Source organism: Octopus bimaculoides, chromosome 6 (assembly GCF_046866305.1).
Source record: "Octopus bimaculoides isolate indiv1 chromosome 6, ASM4686630v1, whole genome shotgun sequence".
Classification (NCBI taxonomy): Eukaryota; Metazoa; Mollusca; class Cephalopoda; order Octopoda; family Octopodidae; genus Octopus; species Octopus bimaculoides.
The window spans coordinates 41,069,681-41,096,534 of record NC_142933.1 but is presented as its reverse complement, the minus strand read 5'-3'; the positions used below and the strand labels follow the sequence as shown (position 1 = coordinate 41,096,534).

The window sequence follows — 26,854 nt, the reverse complement described above, 5'->3', positions numbered from 1 at the left end:
TTATGACAAACACTGCCATACAGAATCTATGATCAGTGAAAAATGCAGTAAATCATATTGTTTACTGTCATATATAAAGAGTGATCAGAGAAGAATTACAAATTAGTTTAACATCAGACACAAACTATTGTCTTTGTGAAGGTAATTCTGGAAATATTTCATATTTAATAACGTTAAGGAGATCAGAAAACTGAATGATTTTGAGAACCAAAAAACATTTATAAGTTAATATAAACATTTGTCTATGACTGAGAACAATGAATCTTAACCTTTTAACATTCAGATTATTTGTCGAAAGCAATGCTTATTTATTACCATTGTTTTAAATTAATCATGCGTTATCTTGTAGCTTTGAGATTTTGATGAGGTAACTGTTTATTCTAAGATTGATATTGTAGGGTTGGCATGAGAGGTGAGATCTGACCAGTTTTGAACATAAAACAGGTAGAATATTTGGGTTGCATATGGCTGGTTTAAATGCTAAAGGGTTTATCTGCCTTCTTTGCCGCTTGTTGGGAAAATAGAAAATTATCCTATCATATATGATATGGTGGGTATATAGATAAATACAAGTCAGCAAACTACATTGTTAAAATTCAGATATAAAAGTCTGAATTTTCACATCTACACAACCACAGACATTCAAAAAACTAAATTATAAAGAGGCTGTAGGCTTTTATTGGGTCATCTCATAAATAATTCATTTTATATACTTGTGTTATTTTTCAAAATTAAGATTAAAAAAATTCTTTTTTAATCTAAAATATACTCTCCTTCATTTTCTACAATGCTCTTCCATCTATCTGGTAGACTTGCAAGCCCCCCCCCCCCCCACCTCTTCCAAAACTTACTTGTCTGTGATGAAAAACACTCCTCCATTACTGTTCTGACTACATCTACAGAATTCATATATTTTCCGTCTAAATGATCTTGAAGACTGCTAAATAAATGATAATCAGATGGGGCAATGTCCGTTGAATATGGTGGGAAAGGTGTCGTTTCCAATTGAAACTGCTCCAGCCTTTGGAATGTCATCCTCATTGTATATGGCTGAGCATTATCCTGATGGAAGAACACCTTTCATGTTGAAACCAAAGGTGGTTGTTTTTCTTCTAGCGCAGATGTCAATGAATGGTTAAATGACCAAATCCAAGCTTCTCTGCTAGTTTCTAAACAGTTACAATGGGATTTTGCTCCACCAAGGTTTGCAGGGCGTCCTTGTCGAGCTCTACAGATCTTCTAGGATTAGGTTCGTCTTCAAGACTGTAATTTTTGGCTCAGAATTTCTGTAATCACCATTGACACTGGCTTACGCTTATTGTCCAATCCCCATATACTGCATTAATATTCCTCACACTTTCTGTTATGCTGTTGTCTTTATTGAACTCATAAAACAAAATATACCGAATATGCTCCTTTGTCATTTATATTATAGCTTTGAAAAAAGTAACTGGTAAACTCGAACTACACTCTTCAAAACTTGCACTAAGGTAAAATTACTACCTGCTTTTATAGCAAGTTGATGCAGGCAGTTTATTCTGTTCCCTCCAACTTTTAGTTCATGTAATTGAAAAAACAGCTTTATTTATGAGATGAGCCAATATGAATATTCTCCTTCTGTGATGAGAAAAAAATCATTCTTGAAAAATTTTGTGATTTTTCTAAAGAAAATTACAAATCCTTGTTAATAACTAATCTTCTCTTGCCCAGATAAAAAATAAAAATGAAAGATTTATAAAAAGTGACTTGGAATTATTCATTCAAATTTTTTATATTAGAGAATAAATAAAAAAACTTATTTCGTATGAAAGTTTCTACAAAACTAGTTAGCATTATTTAATTGATTGCTGATGGTTTCTTTAAATAACTGCCAGAATAATGTAAATATTTATATTCTTTGCTAGTACTCTAGTGAACATTTTGCATTTACTTTTTGCTTTTTTACTCATCAAGCTTAAAACAATATTTTAAAAAAGCTAAAAGTACAAAAAATAACAAAACAAAAAATTATGTAATTGATCAAAAGATGAAAACAAAAGCAAAACAAAATCACTATCCCCAAGCTATGTCCCTGATAGAAATATTGATTTTGGAGTTTAATTGAAAATTGTCACCTCAAGTTGGTATGAGTTGATTAAAAAAAAAAAGGAAAATAAATATAATAAAAATTTTTAAACAAATCTAAAGGGGTGCTGGTGGGGGAAATAACCTGCTGCTAAGCTCCAAGAACTAACAACACTTTGCTAAATAAACAATAAAAATGATTTCATTTCAGCATTTAAGGGTCAGTCATATCCAATAAGAGCTAATACAATGAGTGAAATTTGTTTCATGGAATAGCTTTTTAATTTGATGCTAATGAAAAGACATATTTTTGCATGTCATAGGAAAATGAAATCTATGCTAACAACTGGTCCCACATGTATTAAACAATAATTTCTATAGTTTGCTACTGTAACTGCTTCACAGCATTGCTTAATTATTGCTACATGTGTAATTATTGCTACATGTGTAATTATTGCTACATGTGCTATGGTCTATAATTTTGTTACTATTTCAGTACAGCACAGCACAGTGTTGCTAGCTACTCCACTATTCTTTGACTTGTTTCAATGATTAGACTGCGGCCATGCTGGGGCACTACTTTGAAGAATTTTAGTCAAATGAATTGATCCCAGTACTTTTTTTTAAGCTCAGTACTTTTTTCATTGGTCTCTTTTGATAAACTGCTATGACACTTAGACATAAACCCACCAATATTGCAAACACACACACACACACACACACACACACACACACACACACACACACACACACACATTTACACATATATATGACAGGTTTCTTTCAGTTTCTCTCTACCAAATCCACCCACAAAGCTTTAGTTGGCCCAGGGCTATAGTGAAAGACACTTGCCTAAGGCGCCAAGCAGTGGGACTGAACCTAGAACCATGTGGGTGGGAAGCAAACTTCTTACCGCATAGTCACTGCATATATTTCTATACTTTGCCTCCATATATTTCTACACTGTCTTCACAACATTGAAAATTATTGCTTTATGCACATGTTGCTGAAATGTATTAATTTTGTTACTATATCTACACATTATGGCTAACTGCTGCTACATGTGTTGAGTAGCATTTTTATATTTTTCTACTTTTCTGTACAGATTTGTTAATTACTGGTACATGTGCTGATTGTTCCTCAATTCACTGATTGCTAGCTGTAATTACCCATACTTGTTATGTAGTTAAGCGTTCATACTTACAGTGAGTTGTAACTCTTTAGATTCATTAAGCAAACCTATGTTCTCAGACATTCTAGATGTGACCAACACATCTTGTTTTCATACATGGTATATCTAAGATGGAAGGGTGGAATTTCCAGATGATTTGGCTGATATTTTCAGCAGAGTGAGCAGATATCATGCAATGGGTTTCTCATAGGTTTATCCTAGACTGTGTAGTGTATCTATACTTCTTAAATGGCCAACTCTTAGTTTTTGTTATTGTTGTTTGATCCTCAGATCAATCCTGGTTAAACAGATTTATGACCAAAGGCCTTTCTACCATGACCAACCCATCTTTTTGTGTATCTAAAACCATGCTGGTCAATTCTACCTTTTTTTCAAGATGGTACATTGTAATTTAAAAGGTGTGTAGTTAGGGTTAGTGCACTCATGATAGTAAGATCATAGTTTCAATTCCAGGTAAAGATGGTGAGTTACATTCTTAAACAAAATATTTCATTTCATGTAGATGCAGTCCACTCAGTTCCAGCAATGGCTGGGTAGTTAACTCTGTAATTAACTGATGCTCCATTTAGAGGTGAGTGTTGTAATCTTGGTTGCTTGTATTTTTATTTATAATATTCGTTAGTATTCTAGTGAACACTTTGCATTTACTTTTAGTTATCTTACTCATCAAGCTTAAAACAATAAAATTTTTTAAATGCTTTAACTTTGGCCCCAGACAGATCAGATCCTAAGGGTGTAATTTAAGAGAATTTGGCTGCTATTTCTTGTAATTCAAATAAACATATAGAGGCTCCACTACAAGCTCTTAACTGTCAGTGCAATGATTTTTACCCCTTTTTTATGAGGAGGTAATGAATAAGACCAACTGGTGTTACAGCACACCAACATCTTTTTTAAAATGTTATTATATAATAAGCAAATGTTAACATTATTTTAAAACAGAAACAGGTGCACACATCACACTTTTCTGCAGAGGGATACAACACATGCACTGCTGTGGTGCATTAATGACATATCCTGGTATTTTCTAACTTCACTGACCACTCAAAGTACTTGCATGCATGACAGTACAGTGGTTGGAAATGTCTGTGTTAGTGTGTATATTGTAGTTCGTTAACAGTACATATTTTATTGAAGTTGCTAGCTGATGTTAAGTTATTATTGAAGTTCAAAGCCTGTGACTATTCTTTGGGTCAACCTCTAATACCCATGCACAAAGCCTAAAAGCAGTCTTGTTCCATGAGGCTCATCTCTTAGAAAAAAGTCTCACAATTGCTTGAATTCTGAGATTATACATCCCTCCCTGGGCCACAAAGCAGTCATGTTCCATGTTACCAAATATCTCTCAGAAGCTATTCTGAAGTTACTTTCACTTTTGTTATGCTCTGTTTTACTATGCAGACAAGAATTTATGTGTTGAATTAATATTGTATTCAATAGTTTGATATAAAGTCATGTATAACCAAGTAATGGTGTGTCTAGGTGCATCAAAGAACAGTATAGATATAAAAGATGTTTTGCAATATGAAGGCCAGTTGCAACAAAAGGGATAATTTTGAGACTAACTTTTTAACACTTGTTTAGCTGTAGTTGTTAATATTGCTCCGTTTAGTCCTGACTGTGAAAACCAAAAGCAATCCAAAGAAGCTATAAAAACTTGGTTGTGATCCACAAATTTTATCATCTAGACAAAGATAAATTTTGAACAAATGCTATAAGGGGATTTACTGGGACTTATATTACCCAATCCTGAAGGCATAAGTTTCTATGTCAACCTGAGCATGATTTGAACTATAAATTTACGCCACTGCCAAAATTGTCAGTTAGCCAGGTTACTACACTCTTCAATTAAGCCATCAAATTATCATCTTAAATATCAGATTTAATTATATATGGGACAGACTGTAGTTCTTTGGTCTCAATGGATAATGGAATCTAATACTTGTCTGAAATGGCTTTTTTCATTAAAAAAAAGTAATAAATAAATAAAACATAATGGATAAAAAAAAATTTATCTAGTAGTATTGTTTGTTCATAGAATATTATGCCAAGCCTAATTTGTGCCAGAATTATTTTGCAGACACTTTAACGTTTACTAGAGATTAAACCAACTGAAGCCAAATAAAGATAAATGATTAATACATACAAAATGAAAGCGAAAAACATTCAGTCTAAGATGATTCTGGCTAACCTAGTTGAAAACTGGGTAACTTTTTCATTTCATGGCAAAGTAATTAGAGTGAAATAAGTACATAGGAATAAAAAATTATCCCAACAATTCTCAAGAAATATCAGAGTTAGTAAAACAATCAGAAAAGAATAAAAGTCAAACTTTGAAATTAATGTAAGAAAATAACTTACCTGAAAAATGGCAACCCATGCTAAACCTATGTTATCAAAAGATATTGCCCCCCTAAATGGATTTTTGTCCCCCGTTTCACAGCTTGTGTAATACTGATTCCAGTTGACACAAGAATCATTTGCAGGATTATTGTTATTGTTGGCCTTGGCACTTGCATTGCACTTTATACCTTCATAAGAAAATAAGGGTAAATTCGAACATTTTCGCATTCCTGATTCACCAGGTTTACTGCAAATGTAGTCTCCAAACCGAGGTTTGTAATATGGGCTCACATTCATTTTTCTGCAAATGAGAAGAAAAAAAGGCAAAAATGAGAAAAATGAGAAAAGAAAATAATAAATAAATGAATAAATGAATAAACGAAGGCAAGCAGAAAGACATTTATTTTTCATAAAATTATCTTGGAACATGTGAATTTAATTGGAAATTTTGAAATTCTGAATCAATATTAAAATATTTAAAGCAAGATACACTTTAAGAACAATATATTAACAATTAATGAATATTTGTATTGAAGGAAAACACACCAACTGTCTATTTTTCACAAGAGGATTCTCAACTGGCAAGTAACAAGGAAAAATGAGGAAATGCCTATAGGGTTTGTACATAAGAATGGCAAATGGTTTTCATAAAATATGTCCAGTATTGTTCCAATAATTATCCAGAATATGGAACTGTACTGGTATTGAGCAACATGTAGGTGGGTTAGGATTACAGAAGCCATCATCATTTAATGTCTGTTAAATGTTTAGAAATGAATAGAAATCATAAATCCCCTGCAGGATAGATATCCTTATTGTTCAACTGCTGAAGCACCAAACTTTAGATCGTGTTTCACTGAGTCCAAATTTTGTCAAAGATGTCATTGCTGTCTGTTAATATTTGCACAATTAACTTAATCAACTTAGATAACCTAATCAACTTTGATTTTTTTCAAACTAAGAGTTTCCTGTTGCACACTTGGTAATAGTTGATATCTGGATATTGAGAAATAAAAAAAACAAAACAATCTGAGAAAATGGCTATGGTATACAAGACTTGTGAGAAAGGGGTCTAGCTAGTTCATTGATTTTGGGGTCCATGATTATCTGACATGTTCTTACACTTCCTTTACCCCCCTCTATAAAAATAAAAAGTAAAAAAATTCCAAGTTCTTCTTGAATAATAAGAACTTATTTCATTGAACCTGAAAGGATGAAGGGCAAAGTTGACCTCAGCAGAATTTGAATCCAGAATGTAATGACAGGTGAAATGTTGCTAAGCATTTCTCCCGATGTGCTAACGATTCTGCCAGCTCACCAGCCTAAGATTAACGATTTTTTAATGGGAGAGAGCAAATCGATTATATAATCTCAGTCCAAACTTATTTTTTCAATCCTGGAAAGGATGGCAAGCAAAGTCAGCTTCAATGGATTTGAGCTCAGAATGTAAAGAGCCAAAACAAATACCCCAAAGCAGTTTTTCCAAGGCTTGAATGCTTCTATCATTCCACTTCTTTAAGGCAAATATCATAAGGCATTTTGTTTGACAATAATAATGATGACTAAGACAGTGATAATTGTGAAGAAGAAAAAGATAAAGAACAATAGAAAAGAAAAACTTGATTGAACTCCGAAACAAAACCTAAGAAAATAAAGAATTAAGAGAAGTGAAAAATAAAAAATAAAACCTAAAAAGTATAATGGTAATGTTGATGATAATAAAAGTAACAACAACAGCAACAACAATAATGATAATAATAATAATTAATGAGAAATTGAAGAAATAGTTTTTTCAGATTAACTGCCACTACAAAGTTTCTGCAATAAATCTACGGATAGCAACAAGAAATCAAAACTGTGCCGGTGCTTTACTCATCATTTGTTTATACATTTTGTATAATTTCTCCATTATATATATATATATATATATATATATATATATATATATATATATATATATATAAGTATGTATGTATATATATATATGCATATATACATACATACATATGTATGTATGTACATATGCATGTGTATATATGTATGTGTGTATATATGTATATATATATATATATATATATATATATATATATATATATATATATATATATACATATATACATAGATACATACATACATACATACATACATAGAAGTTCAGATATAGGCATATGTATATATGAATATATATATATTTGTATATATATATATATATATACAGCGTTCAATACATACACAGTTTGCGTCTGGCTGTACAGCCTTTTTGTTTGTTTATTTCACCGTTTCGTTTTCCTGTCTTGTTTTCCGTCCGCCACAACCCTCCACAAAAACAATTTAATTTGTGTTCATGGGAAGAACCATTTTAACAATGCGTACTGCCTTAATTCTTTGAAACACTGGAGTTTTAATGGTGGCAGCTGATGAAGGGGATGTTTCTATGTGGCCTGCTTGTTTGTTGCACGTTGTTTACCATTTTGTCCATGTTCTTTTGCCACGTCATGTACCCAGTTATGTATCTATATGTACATGTAGATGAACGTATATGCATACACGTACATATATATGCATATACTCATATATTGTTTATATATATATGTATATATGATTGTCTGTGTGCATGTGTGTGAAAAAGTATGTTTATATATGTGTGTGTGTATGCCTGTGTATACTTATGTGTGCTTCTGTGTATGTGTGTGAATCTTGCAGCTTGTTATCTTGTCTTTAGCAACAGTTTTTAGGAACGTCTTATGCAAAAATATTATATCACCATTATGATATATTGATATTATTATTAACTGTGCTGGTAGTAGTGGTAGTAGTAGTAGTAGTAGTAGTAGTAGTAGTAGTAGTAGTAGTAGTAGTAGTAGTAGTGCTGGTGGTGCCTATGCTTGAAGTAATATTAATAGTATTGGTAGTAGCAATATTATTAATGTTATTAATAGTATTATTGTATCACTGATGAAGAGTGTAGGTGACAAAAAAAAAAAAATTATTATTATCAGTCAGATGTTCATTGCAGCAGAACTAAGTATATAAGAGATTCTTTGAACGTTTGTATTAAAAGAAGAACCATTCACAGACTATTTTATTTACCGTTTTCTTGCCTACCACCATCTCCACCACTACATTCAGCACTGCTATTTACTATTTATTTACTTTTCCTCAATTGTTTTTTTTTCTTTCTTATGATAACTTTCATTACAACTTTGTCTTCCAAATTGAAGATGAATAATAAAGATGACAATCATTGTGCTGATGATGATGATGATGATGATGATAATGATGATGATGATGATAATGTTGGTGATGAGGGTGATGAGGGTGATGATGATGATAGTGATAATTGTGATGATGATAACGATAATGATGGTGATGATAACGATGACAGCAATCATTGTGATGACGATGATGACGATGATGACGATGATGATGATGATAAGGATCATTGAGACAGTGATAATGATAATGATAATGGGTGTGATGACGATTATGGTGATGATGATGATGTTGGTGATGAGGGTGATGATGATCATAGTGATAATTGTAATGATAATGATAATGATGGTGATGATAACGATGACAGCAATCATTGTAATGAGGATGATGATGATGATGATGAGGATGAGGATGATGATGATGAGAATGATGATGATGATGTTGGTGATGAGGGTGATGATGACAGTGATAATTGTGACGATAACAATGATAATGATGCTGACAATAACGATGACAGCAATCGTTGTGATGATGACGGTAAGGGTCATTAGGACAATGATGATGATGATGATGATGATATTAATGACAGTAATGAGGATGGTAATCAGTGATGGTGATATGATAATGATTATTGTGATGACAATGATGATAATAATGAATCATTCACTGAAGATATCAAGGATAAAATGATTATGATGGTGGTTATTATTGTGACGATGATGATGACATTGAAGAAATGGATGTATAAGAGTCCTTTTTTTTTTCATTTTTTGTTCTACACTTTATATAATGCATCAGCATGTCTTTCGACAGTTTCAGGATAAGATCTGCTTGTCTAGAAGACATTGCTGGCACCTCACTCTACCCAGCTTCACTTCTGGTATAAAGAATGTTGTGAATGGACCCTGCCCCATGATTCTACTCAAAGCACAACATAGATGATTCAGAGAAAGAGAAAGAAAGGAAGAGAGAGAGAGAGAGAGAGAGAGAGAGAGAGAGAGAGAGTGAGTGAGAGAGAGAGAGTGAGAGAGAGAGAACAGAATCTATTCATATACCTGACAAGAACTTTATTAATTGTCTCCAGAAGGTTGGAAAATGAAGGATTTAGCAGGATTTGAACCCAAAGGGAAGAGAACTGGAATAAATATTGCAAAGCATTCTAACCAACAATCAAATGATTTTACCAATTTGCTGCATATGTATAACAGGAGGCCAAAGCAAAAATTACAGAATTAAACATTATGACATAAGAACTAATTATTCTTTCAAAGGTTTACAACACATCTCAATACTCTAAATAATAATGATCAAATGGTAAACTGGTGCAGCACAAGGTATATCTCTGTGTTACAGATTTTTATAAATATAATTTGGTGTTGGGAAGGGCATCCAGCTGTAAAAACCCTGCCAAAACAGACTGAAACCTGATGCAGTCTTCTGCTTAGCCAGCTCCTGTCAAACGGTCCAACTCATGCCAGAATAGAAAACGGACATTAAATGATGGTGATGATAATGATGATGATGATGATAATGATGATGATAATGATGGTGATGAATTTAAGGTTTTAGAAAATCCATATGAATTCTTGACTATCTTGAACAAGGTGTTATTCATAATTTCATTAGATGACAAGCATGAGACATGACTATATGTTTAGGAAGTTTGCTTTTCAACCACATGGTTCAGTTACACTGCATGGCACCTTGACCAAATGTCTTTTGCTAGAGCTCTGGGCTGACCAAAGTCTTGCTTGTGGATTTAGTAGACAGAAACTGAATGAAGTTCACTCTATACACACACAGACACACACACATACAAAACTTGTAAGACATTATCTTGATTTAAAAGACATATGCTAGTCCGCAAAACCATTCCTTCAGAATCAGATTCCAAAGGGCGAAGATGTAGAAGAAACTTAAATAATATCTGTCGCTTGTGTTTTAAACCCTGTCAGTCAGCATCTGGTCTTAAAAGTCATCCGATGACTCATCAATGGAGGGATTGTGCTATGATGGGGTGTGGTGTGTGTGTTGATGGGATAGCTGTCATGTGCCCAGATGAAGCAATCATCAAATATATATATATATACATATATATATATATATATATATATATATATATATATATATATATATATATATATATATATATATATATATATATATATATATATTATTCTTAAACAAGCTTATTGTTGACAGTGATGTTGAAGTTTTGTCCAGCTAAGCCATCATCAGACTCTGATGCATTATAGTTAGTCTTGACTTTATATAGTCTCTGCTGTATTAAAATCTTCCTTGGGTGTGTGAGTTTGAGTGGGACAATAATTAGGTTTTTATGCCTGGTTATTATGGAGAAGCTTCGAAGTCACTGTCAACATCATTCTTGTTTAAGAATAACAAATTTGTACTCGACAAAAGTATAGAGTAACTCAGCAGATAAATGTAAAATTAATCTTATTATAACTATAACTGGACATAAAAGCAAACAATATGTATATACATATGTGTATGTGTGTGTGTGTGTGTATACACACACACATACATGCATTCATACACACACACATGTATAGCTATGAATAAGTATTTCTATGTATATATGCATGTATCTTTCTGTTTCCTTGTTTTGACATCACTTGAGAGTTGTAAATGAATGTCACTACCGTACAATGTCTTTTGTTTCCAATCTTCCATGAAAATATGATCAGCGAGATGGAAATAGTACCCTGCTTGGAAACAAGTGATGTTTAGTGACAGGAAGAACACCCAGTTATAGAAAGTCTGCCTCAATGAGTTCTGTCTGACCCATGCAATCATAGAAAAAATTGAATGTTATATTGACATCAACAATGATGATGATCGATAAAACAGAGCAAGAAGCAATTCTTTAAAAAATAATTTTTCAATTTTTAACATTAAGCAGACTTTCTTGTAAAAATTTTAGATGAGCAGTGCACCAGAATTTTTTTTACTTTCCATGTGAAGTGCACTAGTAATCTTTAATTTCCCTCATAAAGTGCAACCAGCAATATCTTTAATTGATTTTAGTGCACCAAAAATTGAAAAAGAAATTTTGAAACACAGGTGTAGAGTTTTCAATAATGAATTACAGTAATAATCTACTTATTAAGTAAAAAGAAATGTTAAATGAGTGAGAGTATGTAAATAATAATAAAGAAAATAACAAGAAAATTTAGTGCCAGCCCAACACTAGCATTCAGATATTACATTCACCATAATCACAAGCAAGTAAAGGATTTCTGTAATTAGAATATTGTCATCAAATAACTACAGTAAAAATTACAAAGTATCTAATAGAAAATATTGAAGAATTAACAAAGAAAAATATTAAACACCAAAAAAACAAAATAAAGCTTTCAATCTTCAGAGAAGACATCAGGTGTAAACACACAAGCACTGAAGTAGAAGACAGTCATGAAATATAGCGAAATACTGAATTGTGAAGGAAAAATATTAACAAAACTAACAAGCAAATGGCAATATTCCATGATAAAGAGAGAACTGGAAAATTTTTGTAAGGAATGGTTTATTATTCATTGCAGCTGAGCAGAGTAAAATTAGATTAAGAAATGACACAATACAGGGTGAAAAAATATCCTCTCATCAGAAATAACCAAGAGTAATTGTAGAATTCTTATGTTTGAGACATGTATTCATTTGAGTGGTATTTTCTACTAATTCAGCCCAAGTCTAGACAGAATAAAAATGAATAATTATAGGTGCAGGTATGGCTGGGTGGTTAAGAAACTTGCTTTGCAACAACATCGTTTTGAGTTCAGTCCCATTGTGTGGCCTGGGTTGAGGAATGAGTAAATTTGGTAGATGGAAACCAATCACACACACACACACACACACACACGAAATAGGCAATTACAATACAGGCCGAAAGAGATTGAAACAGACGAAAGAGTAACTGAGGAATTTGATGAGATAATTTGTCCTATATCACAATGACAGTTCAATACACTAATACAGGTTGTATATAATAATGTCTAGTTCTCTATGATGAGGCTAATGAAACAACTGTAAACTAAATAAAGGCAGTTAGCTAACTCCATTCTTTGATGTTCTTTTATTATATATATTCTATGGATGTTTTTTGTGGATTTTCAGATTACTGGTGCAAGAGCTTCCTAGGGAGTCCCCACCTTTCAATTTTCAGATAACCACCATCTGTGCAAGTACTTCATAAAGTAAATGCTAAGATTACTCATCCCAATTCACTTACTTTTCACACATAAATACACAAATATATATATGTGTGTGTATGAATGAGTGTGTGTGTGTGTATGTAGATGTGCACATGAACGTGCATGCATAACCTCCTATGCTTTTGTTACCACAGATGGTAAAATGTTTACATTCCAACCAGTAGTTGGGTGCTTTCTACATTGGTGTGTTAGTCATACTGTAGAATTTCCTATGCAAGAACAAACCTTTTGTCTATCACATAAAATTAAAAGGTCTATGAAAACAACAAGGCAAATGTACTTTGGGACCAATCTCTTGACACTGTCTTGTTGGGGAGAAAATAAAGAAAAACCTCGCTAGGTGTCATACACAATGGCAATCAAACAAAAATGCTTTCTGATATAAATTTTAATATCAAAATATGTCTATCAAAAAGAACTTTTAGATATTTATCTGAATCAGAATCTAAATATATGTTTCCAGAATGTGGCAAATGAAAACAGAGGCTACATAATAATTGTTGAACTGTGACTAATATAAATGCAAGTGCTAGGAAGGAATACTTATGTGTGTGTATACATACATACATACATACATACATACATACATATACACATGTGTGTGTGTGTGTGTGTGTGTGTGCATAAGGGGGAAAGAGTGCACAAGAGAGAGAGAGAGAGAACATATAACTGGCCAGGAAATATATTTTGTATATGTCTGTGTGTGTATATATATATATATGTATATAAATATACACAAATGTTTATACACACACCCACACTCACCCACATATATATATATACACTTACATACACACACATACATATAGATACATACTTATATATGTGTGTGTGTGTGTCTGTGTGTGTGTGAGTGTGTTTATATCTAGCCAGAAGGCTACCTATAAGGTATGGATGATTGATTTAGCTTATCGCAGAGAGAAAAATCACTTAATTCATACACCATACAATAAATGAAACTGGAAAAAGTAAAAGCTACTATCAAAATTGAAAATCACTGGAAAAAAAAAGGTAAAATTTGAAGATTGCGCCAGTTGGGATGTTTTTATTTAGTCCCAGATCATATCTGACTGAGCAAACCTTTTACCAATGGCATTTGTGCCATGACCATCCTGTATAGAGGCTCCATATAATTTGGTGCAGTGATTTTCAGCCTTTTCAGTCTTGTTATTACAATAAAAGATTTTCTATTGAGTTTGCAAGATTCTTTAATGTGAACTCATTTGTTGAAACAAATTTTGTTGTAACTTGGGAGGGTCATTATGCCAATAATGAACACATGCATTGATTCTATTTCACTTCTTTTTATATCATTATTAGTCAGTTAGTTTATGGTGACAAGATGACACATCAGTTAACATGCCGAAATGCTTAGTGGCATTTCATCAGATATTATGCTCTGAGTTGAAATTCCACCAAAGGGAACTTTGCTTCTCATCCTTTCAAGGTTGATAAAATAAGTACCAGTCAAGTAATGGAGTCGATGTAAATGCCTTCCCCTTCCCCTCAAAAACTGCTGGCCTTGTGCCAAAATTTGAAATCACTGTTAGTCAATTAGTTTACCATTTAATCAATTAACTAATCAAATGTTTGATTAATAGTTTCGTCAATCATGGTCAATCAATCCAGGTCTGAAGTAGATAGGATGTATAATTGATGAAGTTGTGAATAGCAATGAAAGGACTCTGAGAAACCTAATTGATTTATTAAGTGCCCAAATGACTAATCAAAAAATCGATTAGTCAAATGGTTAAATGACTAATAATAATAAAAACTGACTAACTACTAAATGACTAATGATAATAAAAAAAAAAACTGGAATAAAATCAGTATGTGTATTTATTATTGACATAATGACCCTTCCCAGGTACAATACAAGTATTTTATCAAATAAAAACAAGTTGGAAATGTTTCAAAATAGAGATGGTTGCATGTCACGTTTTGTGGCAAAAAAGGAAAAGACATGCTAAAGTGTATCCTGGCACTTTTAATTTGCCTCAGAAATTGTGGCACAATTGCAGATCATATTAGGCACACAAGTGTGCCATGAATCAGTGGTTGAAAATCGTATAATTAGTTATGACCTTTGCTGTGCCAATTGTGATTGATTCGTTAGGTGGTGAAACAACTGAAGTTAAAATACCAATGAGACAAGTTAATCAAATTGAAGAATGTAACTAGAGAAATATATACACAGATGCAGTAAACTGTACTATTATCATTTTAATATTCATTTTACCATGCTCACATAGGTAGATAGAGTTCATTGAGGAAAATTTTCTACAGCTGGGATGCTCTTCCTGTCACCAACTCATTTCTAAGTTAGGTGATATTTCTCCATAGCCAGAAATGTTTCCATGGTAGATTGCTTATATGATTTGGACACTTGTTTACATCTATAATGTCATGTTCAAACAAGGAGACAAGAGCACACTCATTTACCTTCACATGCACACCTATATAAATATATACTTGCCTTAGTATCCATAATTCAGAAAAATACATTCTCTTACCATATTTGTCAATATAGTAGATATTATAGATAAATTTAATACTGCATATGTTAATTAACACACATACACACACACACACACACATATATGTATGTATAAATATATACGTTTATTACAACTGAAAAAATCTTGACAAACTGTTAGTCAGAGTTCCACATTACTGCTTATCCAACAGCTGTGATCATATATATATATATATATATATATATATATATATATATATATATATATATATATATATATAGGCACAGAAGTGGCTGTGTGCTAAGAAGCTTGCTTCCCGACCACATAGTTCCGGGTTCAGTCTCACTGTGTGGCACCTTGGGCAAGTGTCTTCTACTAAAGCCTTGGGCTGACCAAAGCCTTGTGAGTGGATTTGGTAGATAGAAACTGAAAGAAGCCCTTCGTATATATGTATAGATGCTTATGTGTGTGTGTCTTTGTGTCTGTGCTTGTCCACCACCATCGCTTCATAACTGATGATGGTCTGTTCACATCTCCGTAACTTAGTGGTTTGGCAAAAGAGACTGATGACCAATAAAATAAGTACTAGGCTTAATTTGTTCAATTAAAGGTGGTGCTTCAGCATGGCCACAGTCAAATGACTGAAACCAGGCTCCATTATCTGTTCTGGCTTGTTCTTTTTGGCAGGATGCCCTTCCTAGCATCAACCACTCCACAGAATGTACTTGGTGCTTTTTTTGTGAAACCAGCACCAGTGCTTTTTATGTGGTATCAGCACCAGTAGGAAATCTGCTGTGGCATATTGGTCTTCTTGACACACACACATGCAACAGGATTCCATGCTGTTTCCAACCTCCAAATTCACTCACAAGGCATTTGTCAGCCTGGAGCTATAGAAAAAAACCAATTGCTCAAGGCACCACACACTAGGACTGAACTAAAAGCTATGTGGTTGTGAAGCAAGCTCCTTAAGCATACAGCCACATCTGCACTTTTATTTTGTCAATGTCTGAGGGATGTAAAGCTAAGCTGGTTTTGATAGAATTTGAACTCAGAAGCTAATGAACCAGAAGGAAAACTGAAAGGCATTTTTTTAACACTTTAATGATTCTGCCTATACGGCATCACAGAGATACAACTTAAAACCCAGCTATTAAGAAGGGCTAAAGTAAAATAGACTGAGTTACATTCTTAATGTGTTCTTAGCAGCAAGTTCAATTAATAAATTACTGTGGCATTATCAATGTTTTGTTTCCAGCACTGTACAGTATTACAGAAGATATCTTTAGACTGTTATCTTGTGGTACAATAATAACATTAAAACAAATGATTATTAACACATGAGTAATTATTTCTCTGAGAAAGTCTTATGATATTCTTCAGCTTTACATTATTACAATCATTGTTATTTCTATGAATCATAAAGAAGAAATATCTGTGATTTGAGTTGTATATAATCCATCTAATTAATAATTTAAAATTCATTTCTTTGAAACCATTCAACATCAAAAAGACTGTGTCAGTCCAGAAGTGAAATGGCTTCTTTTAGGGACCTTAAGTATTATTTAGTTCTGAATTATTAATGTGTTGTAAATATATTCTGTAAATGGGGTGAACTATATTTTATATCATGGTGTCAGTGCAATATCACACAAATGGCTTTACTTGAGGGGTGAATTTATTGATTTTAATTTTCATCAGGCGATTAGTGTTTAGTATGATATATGCACACACACACACACACATACATAGGAGTGGCCGTGTGTTAAGAAGCTTGCTTGCCAGTCACATGGCCCTGGGTTCAGTCCCATTGTGTGGCACCTTGGGCAAGTGTCTCGTGAGTAGATTTGGTTGACGGAAACTGAAAGAAGCCCATCATATATGTATATATTATGTGTGTGTGTCTTTGTGTTTGTGTTTGTCTCCCACCATTGCTTAGCAACATATGTTGGTGTGTTTATGTCCCCCCATAACTTAGCAGTTCAGTAAAATAGACTAATAGAATGCCCTTCATTCAGTTCCTGCCTACCAGCTTCACTCACATGGTTTTGGCTGGCCTGGGATTGTAGTAGAAAACACTTGCCAAAGGTGTCATGCAGTGATATTGAACCCAGAACCATGTGGCTAGAAAGCAAACTTCTTACCACACAGCCATGCTGAAGAGACAATGGCTTCACAGATTCAGCTAGCCTGCTCAAACTGACCTCAATTCTTACAAAAATTTAATGAACATGCACTCAACAGAAAAGTATTGAGTAATACCTTACTTTAATGCTACGTTGGATTTATGTATAACTTAGCATAAAAACAAGCATTTATATATATATGAAAGAAAGAGAGATGACAAAGAAATAAATGATTATGTTACAAACTGCATTAGCTTACAGCTTCTGCTATAAGTTGTAATGTACACATAGTTGAGTGTTTGAATAACACCATATAACTTCATCAGAACCTCAGATTTGAAGTGCAATTTATTTGGGAAAGCATTACATTTGTAATTCTTCCCCAAATGAATCGCACTTCACATTCGAGGGTCCGATGAAAGTATATGGTGTTTTTCAGGCACTTAACTATGAGTACATTACAACTTATAGCTGTAAGTTAATGAAGTTCGTAACATAATCACTTATTTCTTTGTCAGCTCTTTTTCCTTATTACCACTCTATACTCAGCTAACATTTTATTCTGAAACATGCGTATGTTGAGTTCTGTACCAGGTTATTAGTCTCACAATACCTAAGTGCTATATATATATATATATATATATATATATATATATATATATATATATATATATATATATATATATATATATATTAATAATTATCACCAAGCCAACATGGCAGTCCCAAATATAGGACGAATATAGGACGAATGCTGCCGTGGATTAGCTCCAAGAGGCCATCGCCTCTAGCTAGCTATGTGACACACGAATCTGTGTCCTTTATAACCTTTGAACAGGGGAGGTCCCCTTGCTGGTTTGGCATCTGCAGACTAGACTAGTTTCAGGGTGCTGCCCCTTGTCAATGCAGAGCAGCCGAGCCCAGCAGGAGTCGTTACTGACTATCTGTATATATATATATATATATATATATATATATATATATATATATATATATATATATATATATATATCATCATCATCATCATCATCATCGTTTAACGTCCGCTTTCCATGCTAGCATGGGTTGGACGATTTGACTGAGGACTGGTGAAACCGGATGACAACACCAGGCTCCAGTCTAATTTGGCAGAGTTTCTACAGCTGGATGCCCTTCCTAACGCCAACCACTCAGAGAGTGTAGTGGGTGCTTTTACGTGTCACCCGGACGAAAACGGCCACGCTCGAAATGGTGTCTTTTATGTGCCACCCGCACAAGCCAGTCCAGGGGCACTGGCAACGATCTCGCTCGAAAATCCTACGGGAGCCAGTCAGGCGGTACTGGCAACGGCCACATATATGTATGTATATGAGAGAGAGAGAGAGAGAGAGAGACATTGTTTTAACATCTAGTTTTCCATGGTTGCATAGGGTGGATAGAATTTGTTGAAGTAGACGTTCTAAGCCTAGATACCCTTCCTCTTCTTTTGCCAAGTATGTTAATATTTCCTCAAAGCTCAATATGTATCCATGCAAGATTTGAAAACAAAACGACACTATTCATATTGTAATAATACTTGTTTATGCTTGCCTTTATTGAATTTACCATATTTCCCAGTATACAAATTGAATTATCCAAACTAAAATTTACAACCAAGAAAAAGAAAAAAAGGGTAGATTGACTTATACACCAAGATGACTTTGGAGAGCTAAAGATTTCATGTGAAATGCAGAAGGATTTAGTAAGACAATGATGATATATGAATATTTACATTACATGTTTTCACTATATACTACATTGACTTGTATGCTGAAGATATGGTACAAATGCAGTGATAACTAACATTTTGTGGTATACCAACAGTAAATTTTAAACACAGCTGGTACGTCATTGCTTCATGTATGGCAATAGTGGAATGTAAATATAATTTTGCAGTGGCAGTGAAATATAAGGCAACTGATTGGCAGTGAATACTTGAAGTAGCATTGTCCAGTTAATCTAGCTTTCACTATCCTCAGAGAGATAGTATAAATATGATAGCATTCATGTATGTCTTTTGTATCTAGTAAAATATTGAATTTACAAATACAGCTTCAGTTAAAATCTTGGGGTATACTCCATAATAAATTTTAGCATGAAAATAAATACTGCTGGCACATTAGTTTTAGCTCTTCGAAACGCCGGTGTTAAAACGGGGGTAGCTGATGAAAAAGAATGTTCTCTATGTGGCTTGTGTGTTTTCTCGTCTACGTTTTGTTTGCAATGTACTGTACCCAGATATGCACTTATACATACAGGTGGATGTCGGTATGCACATACCTGTACGTATATATGCATATAGTCATTTACTGTTTGTTTATATATATATATATATATATATATATATGTATGTATGTATGTATGTATGTATGTTTGTATGTGTGTATGTATGTATGTATGTATCTATCTATCTATATATATATATTATATATATATGTATATATGCATGCAAACACACACATACACATACACACACACATGCATATGTATATATGCATGTATGTATGCGTGTGCGTGTGTGTTTGTGTGCATGTGTGTGTGCATGTATACATGTGTGTGTGTGTGTGTGTGTGTGTGTGTGTTTGTGTGTGTGTGTGTTGTATGTGTGTTGTTTGATAGGTTTTCACAATGTTTGTTTTGAAGATGTTTATGTGTCATTTGAGGTAAATTTGAAAATTTGGTTACTTTCCCTTGAAGAGGAAAAGATCACATATATGTTCCTCTATTGACCCGATATCAAATCAATAGTTTAGTTTTGTTTTTGTTTCTGTGTTTCATAGCCAGCTAGACCAATAATTTGGGAAAAATATTCATAGTCTCTCATCTGAAACTTTTCCAGAAATGACCATCTATCACACACACCTTGAGACATTGACTACCCCCTATGGTATTATTTCTAACATTCTTCATTAACTCTCAAAAGATATGAAAATAAAAGAATCTTAAAGCTATAATTTGTGGATTTTTTATTATTGTTAATGAATTCCTGTGGCTTTAATAAACAAGACTACTAATTAAAGATATCTGTTTAAAACATGTGTATGTGTATTGAATATAATCGTAACTTAGGTAGAGTATACAATAGTATTGGCAAACAGAGCTCGAAAGATTTAGCAGCAAATAATTTTCTTTGAATAAGACAATAATTATATTTTGGACGTTTTGGCTTGTAAAAATGGGAGTTAATAAGGTTACAGAAAAGGTGTAGAAGGCTCGTCTTGTATCTTTTGGTTTTTACTTGTTCTAATCATTACACTGCAGCCATACTGGAGCACCACCTTGAAGGGTTTGTGCTGAACAAATAAATCCCTGTAGTTCTTATACATATTTCAGTCATTTGACTGTGGCCATGTTGGAGCATCACCTTAAGGGGTTTTAGGCAAAGAAATCGATGCCAAGACTTATTCTTTATAAGCCTAGTACTTGTTCTATCGGTCTCTTTTGCCAAACCACTAAGTTACAGGGACATGAACACACCAACATTGATTGTCAAGCGATGGTGGGGGACAAACACAGACACACACACACATAAACACATATACATATATATACGAAGGGCTTCTTTCAGTTTCCATCTATGAAATCCTCTCACAAGGCTATGGTCGACCCAGGGCTTGCCCAAGGTACCACAAGTGGGACTGAGCCCTGAACCATGTGGTTGGGAAGCAAACTTCTTTCCACACAGCCATGCCTGCACCTAGTGGTTATGGTTTTCTTTTTGAGTTTGGTATTTATTCTATTAGTCTATTTAGCTGAGCTGCTAAGTTACAGGGATATAAAAATAACTAACATCATTTGTTAAGTGATGATAGGGGACAAATGCAAAGATACACACACACACACACACACGCACAATGGTCTTCCATACAGTTTCAATCTACCAACTTCACTCATAGGGTATTGGCTAACTACAGGACTATGTGAGAAGACACTGAATCTCAAAACCACGTAGTTGCAAAGTGAGCTTTTTCGACATACTGCCATGCCAGCACCGAGATTAAAATCCATGTGGACTTAGCAGCATGATTCTGTCCACTACTACTTAATCTGCCTTCCTCTAAATTGAAATTACTGCTATCTTACCCTTCCAATTAGAATATATAGAAATTGAATTTATGTTTGATTCACTAGACTGTTGATTAACAGCCCAGTCAAGATGGTATTTTCTTCTTCTCCTACTCTTGTTTTTGCACACATCTACAAAATGACTTTCTAAAATGAACTTCCATTATACAGCTGAGGAGTACATTTTCATTGCACATCTTATGTGGTGTTCTCACTACATAAATAAATGAAGTTTGTACGAAACGTACGTACTGCTATAACCTATTGAATTTTTGTTGCTTTACTTCAAATATATATATATATATATATATATATATATATATATATATATATATATATATATATATATATATATATAAATATAAATATATATATATATATATATACGATGGGCTTCTTTCCTTTTCTCTCCAGTGAATCCACACACTAGGCTTTGGTCATTCTGAGGCTTTAGAAGAAGACACTTTCCCAAGGTACCATGCAGTGGGACTGAATCTGAAACCATGTGGTTGGAAAGCAAACTTCTTACCACACAGCCACACCTCCTCATATATTCTTCTTAGGGTGTTCACAAGTTATTATGGTTGTGTGTGTAGACAATGGTTGCACTAAAATTTGAGTTTCCAAATCTTATAACAATTCTGGTTGTCATTGTTTTACTTAACCCATTGGTAATGCTTTCACATCGTTAGAGAAAAGAGGGAGAAAGAAAAGAGGGAGAGAGAAAAAGAGGGAGGGAGGAAATGAGGGAGAGAAAACTGTCCATGACATGGAGTAGAGAAAATGTAATTGTCATACTTTCATGTGATTAGTTGAAGGGAAAGAGAAGAGGAAGGAAAAGGAGAGAGAAAAAGAGGATAAGGTGAAGAGTGAGACAGAAAGAAGGAGAAAGAGAGAGAGAAAAAAGAGAGAGAGAGAAAAAAGACGGAGAGAAACAGAGAGAGAGAGAGAGAGAGAGAGAGAGAGAGAGAGAAAGAGAGAGAGAGAGAGAGAGAGAGAGAGCGATAGAGAGAGAGAGAGAGAGAAGCGTCCATGATGTGAGGTGGGGGAACATAATAATTTTAGCAGTGGGGTGATGTTCTGATAGTGAGGTTAAAGAAGGTAGAGAAAGAGGGGTGAGAGAAAGAGATAGGAGGGAGAGAAAGAGGAGAGATAGAGAAGGGAGAGAGAGAAGGGAGGGAGAGCAGGGAGAGAGAGAAGGGAGAGAGGGTGAGAGAGAGAGAGATGATGATGATGGTAGTGGTGGGAGCAGTGATTGGATAGTGAAAAGTGTATTTTTAAAAAAGTTGAACTAAATTTTTTATATCACCTTTCACATAATGTATGTGCATAAGTGCAATTCCGTGAAATATTCACGCTTATTTACATGGCAGATATATGTAATTTAAGTAAAGGTTGTATATGTATGGTATATTTTATTTTTTATGAGAAAAATGGAAAAATAAGAGTAAATATTTATCTTATGAGTGCTGTGTATTAAATCTATAAAATTGTGCATAAAGTGTACATATAAAGTTCATTAGGTAACCATAGTATTCCAATTTCTTTCACTTTCTAATGAGTAGCAGATGAGCAACAATCTTTCCATTCAGACACAGCACAGACTACACTTTCAGGTTTTTTTTGGATAAAGTTTTCAGAAATAACCCAATAGGTTTACTATTAATTCCATGAAATATTCATGGGACCCACTAGCATTTTATAAACCTGCATTGTTATATGTACAAATCTACATTCTATAAATTAATAGATCAGTGTTCAATGAATCTAGAAGTTAGGAATTTTCAGTATACAACTTGCTGGATACTGTAATAAAACAGTGCTACTTAAAGTGGTGGTCTGCAGACCGGTGCCAGTCCATCAGCCATCAGCTGCTGGTACATGGCAAGTTTCTAGAAAAGAAAGTAACATTATAAAATGCTTATAAAATGCTTATGTAATATTGTATTATTTGCTTACAAAATAAATATAAGATAAAAAATTGTCAACTTTTATTCTATTCATTATATATATTGTTTCTGGTATAAATTAATATTACTAAGAAATATTACCGGCCTTTGGCACATTGGGGGAAAAAGAACTGTCAGTACACCACATCAGATAGTTTGAGAAGCACTGGATTAAAACATAAACATGTTACTTACAAGTGAAAGTGAGGAGAAAGAGAACAGCTTGTTGAGACAAGTGACATAGAATCCCAAAGATGGCTTGATGGTTCTCTATTCCATTAAATTAAGCAAGGTGAGAAAGATGAGAGACTATCATAATGGGCAAAAGCAATATGACCTGTGTAAATCTGGGATAGGTCTGACTAAAGTTGAATTCACTCACCTATTAGTTACTATCAGCTTCAAACATTTAAAAATCTTTTGCCAGATTGATTGGTGGGAAAACTAACATGTTTCCTTTGAAGATTGCTGTTCCAGCTATAATATATCAGCCAATGTGGATTGGTTAAGTCATATTTGCATAGGCATTAGTGCCTTTTATTGCAACACTTTTCTTTTAATGTAAATATATCAATTTGTGGTTCTAGACTGGGAAAATATGAGAGCAATGGTTCAAATCTCAGCTGGGTTCTCACTACAAGCTCAACATCAGCCCTTATTAAGCCGACCTATTATCAAAGAAATTAAAAGCATATTCATACCATTTTTGTTCAAGGCATAATGCATAATGTCTCCTTACTGTCTTATGACAGTAAGGAGACATTTAACATTTGATTACTTTTTCTAGCATGCAAAATAACCACATGATGACCTGTTGCTCTTATATTCAGGAGTGAAAATCTGATGTTACAGTTCATGCAAATATTCTAATTTGCAGAGACTACTAAGCCACATTAGAATGTATGACTGAAGGAGATTCTTTATTGGGACTAACCAAAGTTCTACATAAAAAGCACTGGTGCCACTTAAAAAGTACCCAGTGCACTCTCTAAAGTGGTTGGCATTAGGAAGAGTATCCAGCTGTAGAAACCATGCCAAAACAGACTATGGAACCTGGTGCAGCCCCATGTCTTGCCTGCTCCTCTCAAGCCATCCAATTTATGCTAGCATGGAAAACACACATTAAATGTTGCCGAAAAGTTCCTGGTTTTGAGTAAAAAAAATACAGGAGGATAAGTTAATTATGATTTTATTCAACATATTCCCCTCTCAAATTAAGACACTCATTGCAGTGGTCCTTCAGTTTTTCTAAGCTCTGTAAAAGAACTTGGAAGGTTGGGCCTCCAGGCAGGCCTTTTGGGATACCAGGAACTTTTCAGCATCTCCTCGTGTATATATATGTATATATGGTTTGTAGAAATACATAAATCTGGGGAAGAAGCACATTCTAAGATGTAGAGCAGGTGATATTATTTGGCCCTATTACAATATAGGTGTATATCGTTTAACGTCCGCTTTCCATGCTAGCATGGGTTGGACTATATATATATATATATATATATATATATATATGAGGGATGCTGAAAAATTCCCAGCCTTGGGTAAAAGAAAATACAAGATGATCAGTTAATTAGTTAATTATAATTTTACTCAACTTATCCCTCTCTCAGATTCACACACTCATTGCAGCAATCCTTCAGTTTTTCTAAGCGCTGTAAAAAAATTCAGAAGACTGGACCTCCAACTAGGCCTTTCATGATACCCTTAAAGCCAGGAACTTTTCAGCACTTGTAGAAATCATTGTCCAAAGTGCTGTGTAGTAGGATTGAACCTCAAACAACTTGGTTGCAAAACAAGCTTCTTAACCACACAACTATAGAAATTATTATATAAGATCAATTCCCAACCCCACTACAAAAATAATGCAAAAGAAAAAAAAAAGGAACCCAAATCAAAACAGAAATACAAAAGTATCAAGTCACTTGAAATTGAATTGATACATCTTAGACATGAGAAATTTAAAAATTATTAGTGTTTCAAGTTCTTTTAAGAGGTTTCACTTTTATGAACAAAAATTAGCACTTGACACAATCTTTCACTGAAGTAAGCTTCACTGGATTAGCTGGATGGAACGCAGAATGGATACAGGTAAGGCTAAGTATGTGCATGTCAATTAGTCACGTTCAAGTAATTCACAGCAGTTGCTGATTTCATGCCCTTCTTCTGAACGAACATTGATTTCCTAGACAGGGTAGAGGCACAGACAGGCATATGGCTTTGTGGTTATGAAGATTATTTCACAATCATGTGGTTTTGGCCTCTTCAGTCCTACTGCACAGCAACAGCTTGGACAGTGCTTTCTACTATAGCTACTGGATGACCAATGCTTTATGGATGATTGTAGTAGACAGAAACTGTGCGAAAACTCATCACATATATAAATATTTGTATCTGTATGTCTTTGTGTTTGTCCCTCTACCCTCACTTAACAACCAATGTTGGTTCGCTTAAATCCTTTGGATCTCTTCAGTTTGGCTCACAGAGTTTTTAATTATTTTTTTTTTAACTGAACAGTTTGAAACTTCGTTTACTGGTGTAATTTCTCATGATGAACATGGTTTACTTTCAACATTTTGGACAAAATTTCGTACTTTAGAAGTTATCTCGTGTTAAAGTTGTCGTATTTGGGTAATTTTAACCAATCAATGATGTGTATTCAGCTGAAGAAACCTACTGCTGTTTGTGGTAGTAATCGAAGAGCGACAACTTCCAGGTCATCTCTGACAAAAAGTGGAGATAATTATTTGACTAAACCCTTTAACCATTTTGATACCAACCCGGCTGAAACTGCCTCTGGCTCTGTAGTACAAATGTCTTGTTTCCATAAGGTTTGAATTAAAATCTTCCACCAAACCTTAATCACAATTTATGTTCCTAACACCAGTTTAATGATAACTAAGTTATTTTACTAAATTCTTTGTTATATTGAAAATTAATTGAAAAAAATACAGAGCATTTCAGAATAAATACGGTAACAAAAGGGTTAAAGCAGTGACTCAGACTGCAGTCCAATGCCTAAAGTAACTAAAAGAATAAAGAGAAAATGCACAGAGAAACATATTACAATTGTATCAGTGTTTGTTTTATTAACCCTGGAGAGATGGATGAAAGGTGAAAATAAACCTTGATGAGATTTGAATTCGGAACTACAGATTGAGAAAAATGAAATTAAAAT

At 33.8% G+C, this 26,854-nt stretch overlaps 1 protein-coding gene across 6 annotated transcripts in view; it reads right to left on the bottom strand.

Moving 5' to 3' along the window:
- LOC106884336 (voltage-dependent T-type calcium channel subunit alpha-1G) overlaps nucleotides 1-26,854 on the bottom strand; it is a 1,091,242-nt gene that overhangs the window by 530,772 nt on the left and 533,616 nt on the right. For all 6 annotated transcript variants that reach the window (XM_089353777.1, XM_089353782.1, XM_089353780.1 and 3 more), the window contains one exon: nucleotides 5,618-5,900. In XM_089353777.1, coding sequence (XP_089209903.1) covers nucleotides 5,618-5,900 — 283 coding nt within the window. The remainder of the gene's footprint in view (nucleotides 1-5,617; nucleotides 5,901-26,854) is intronic.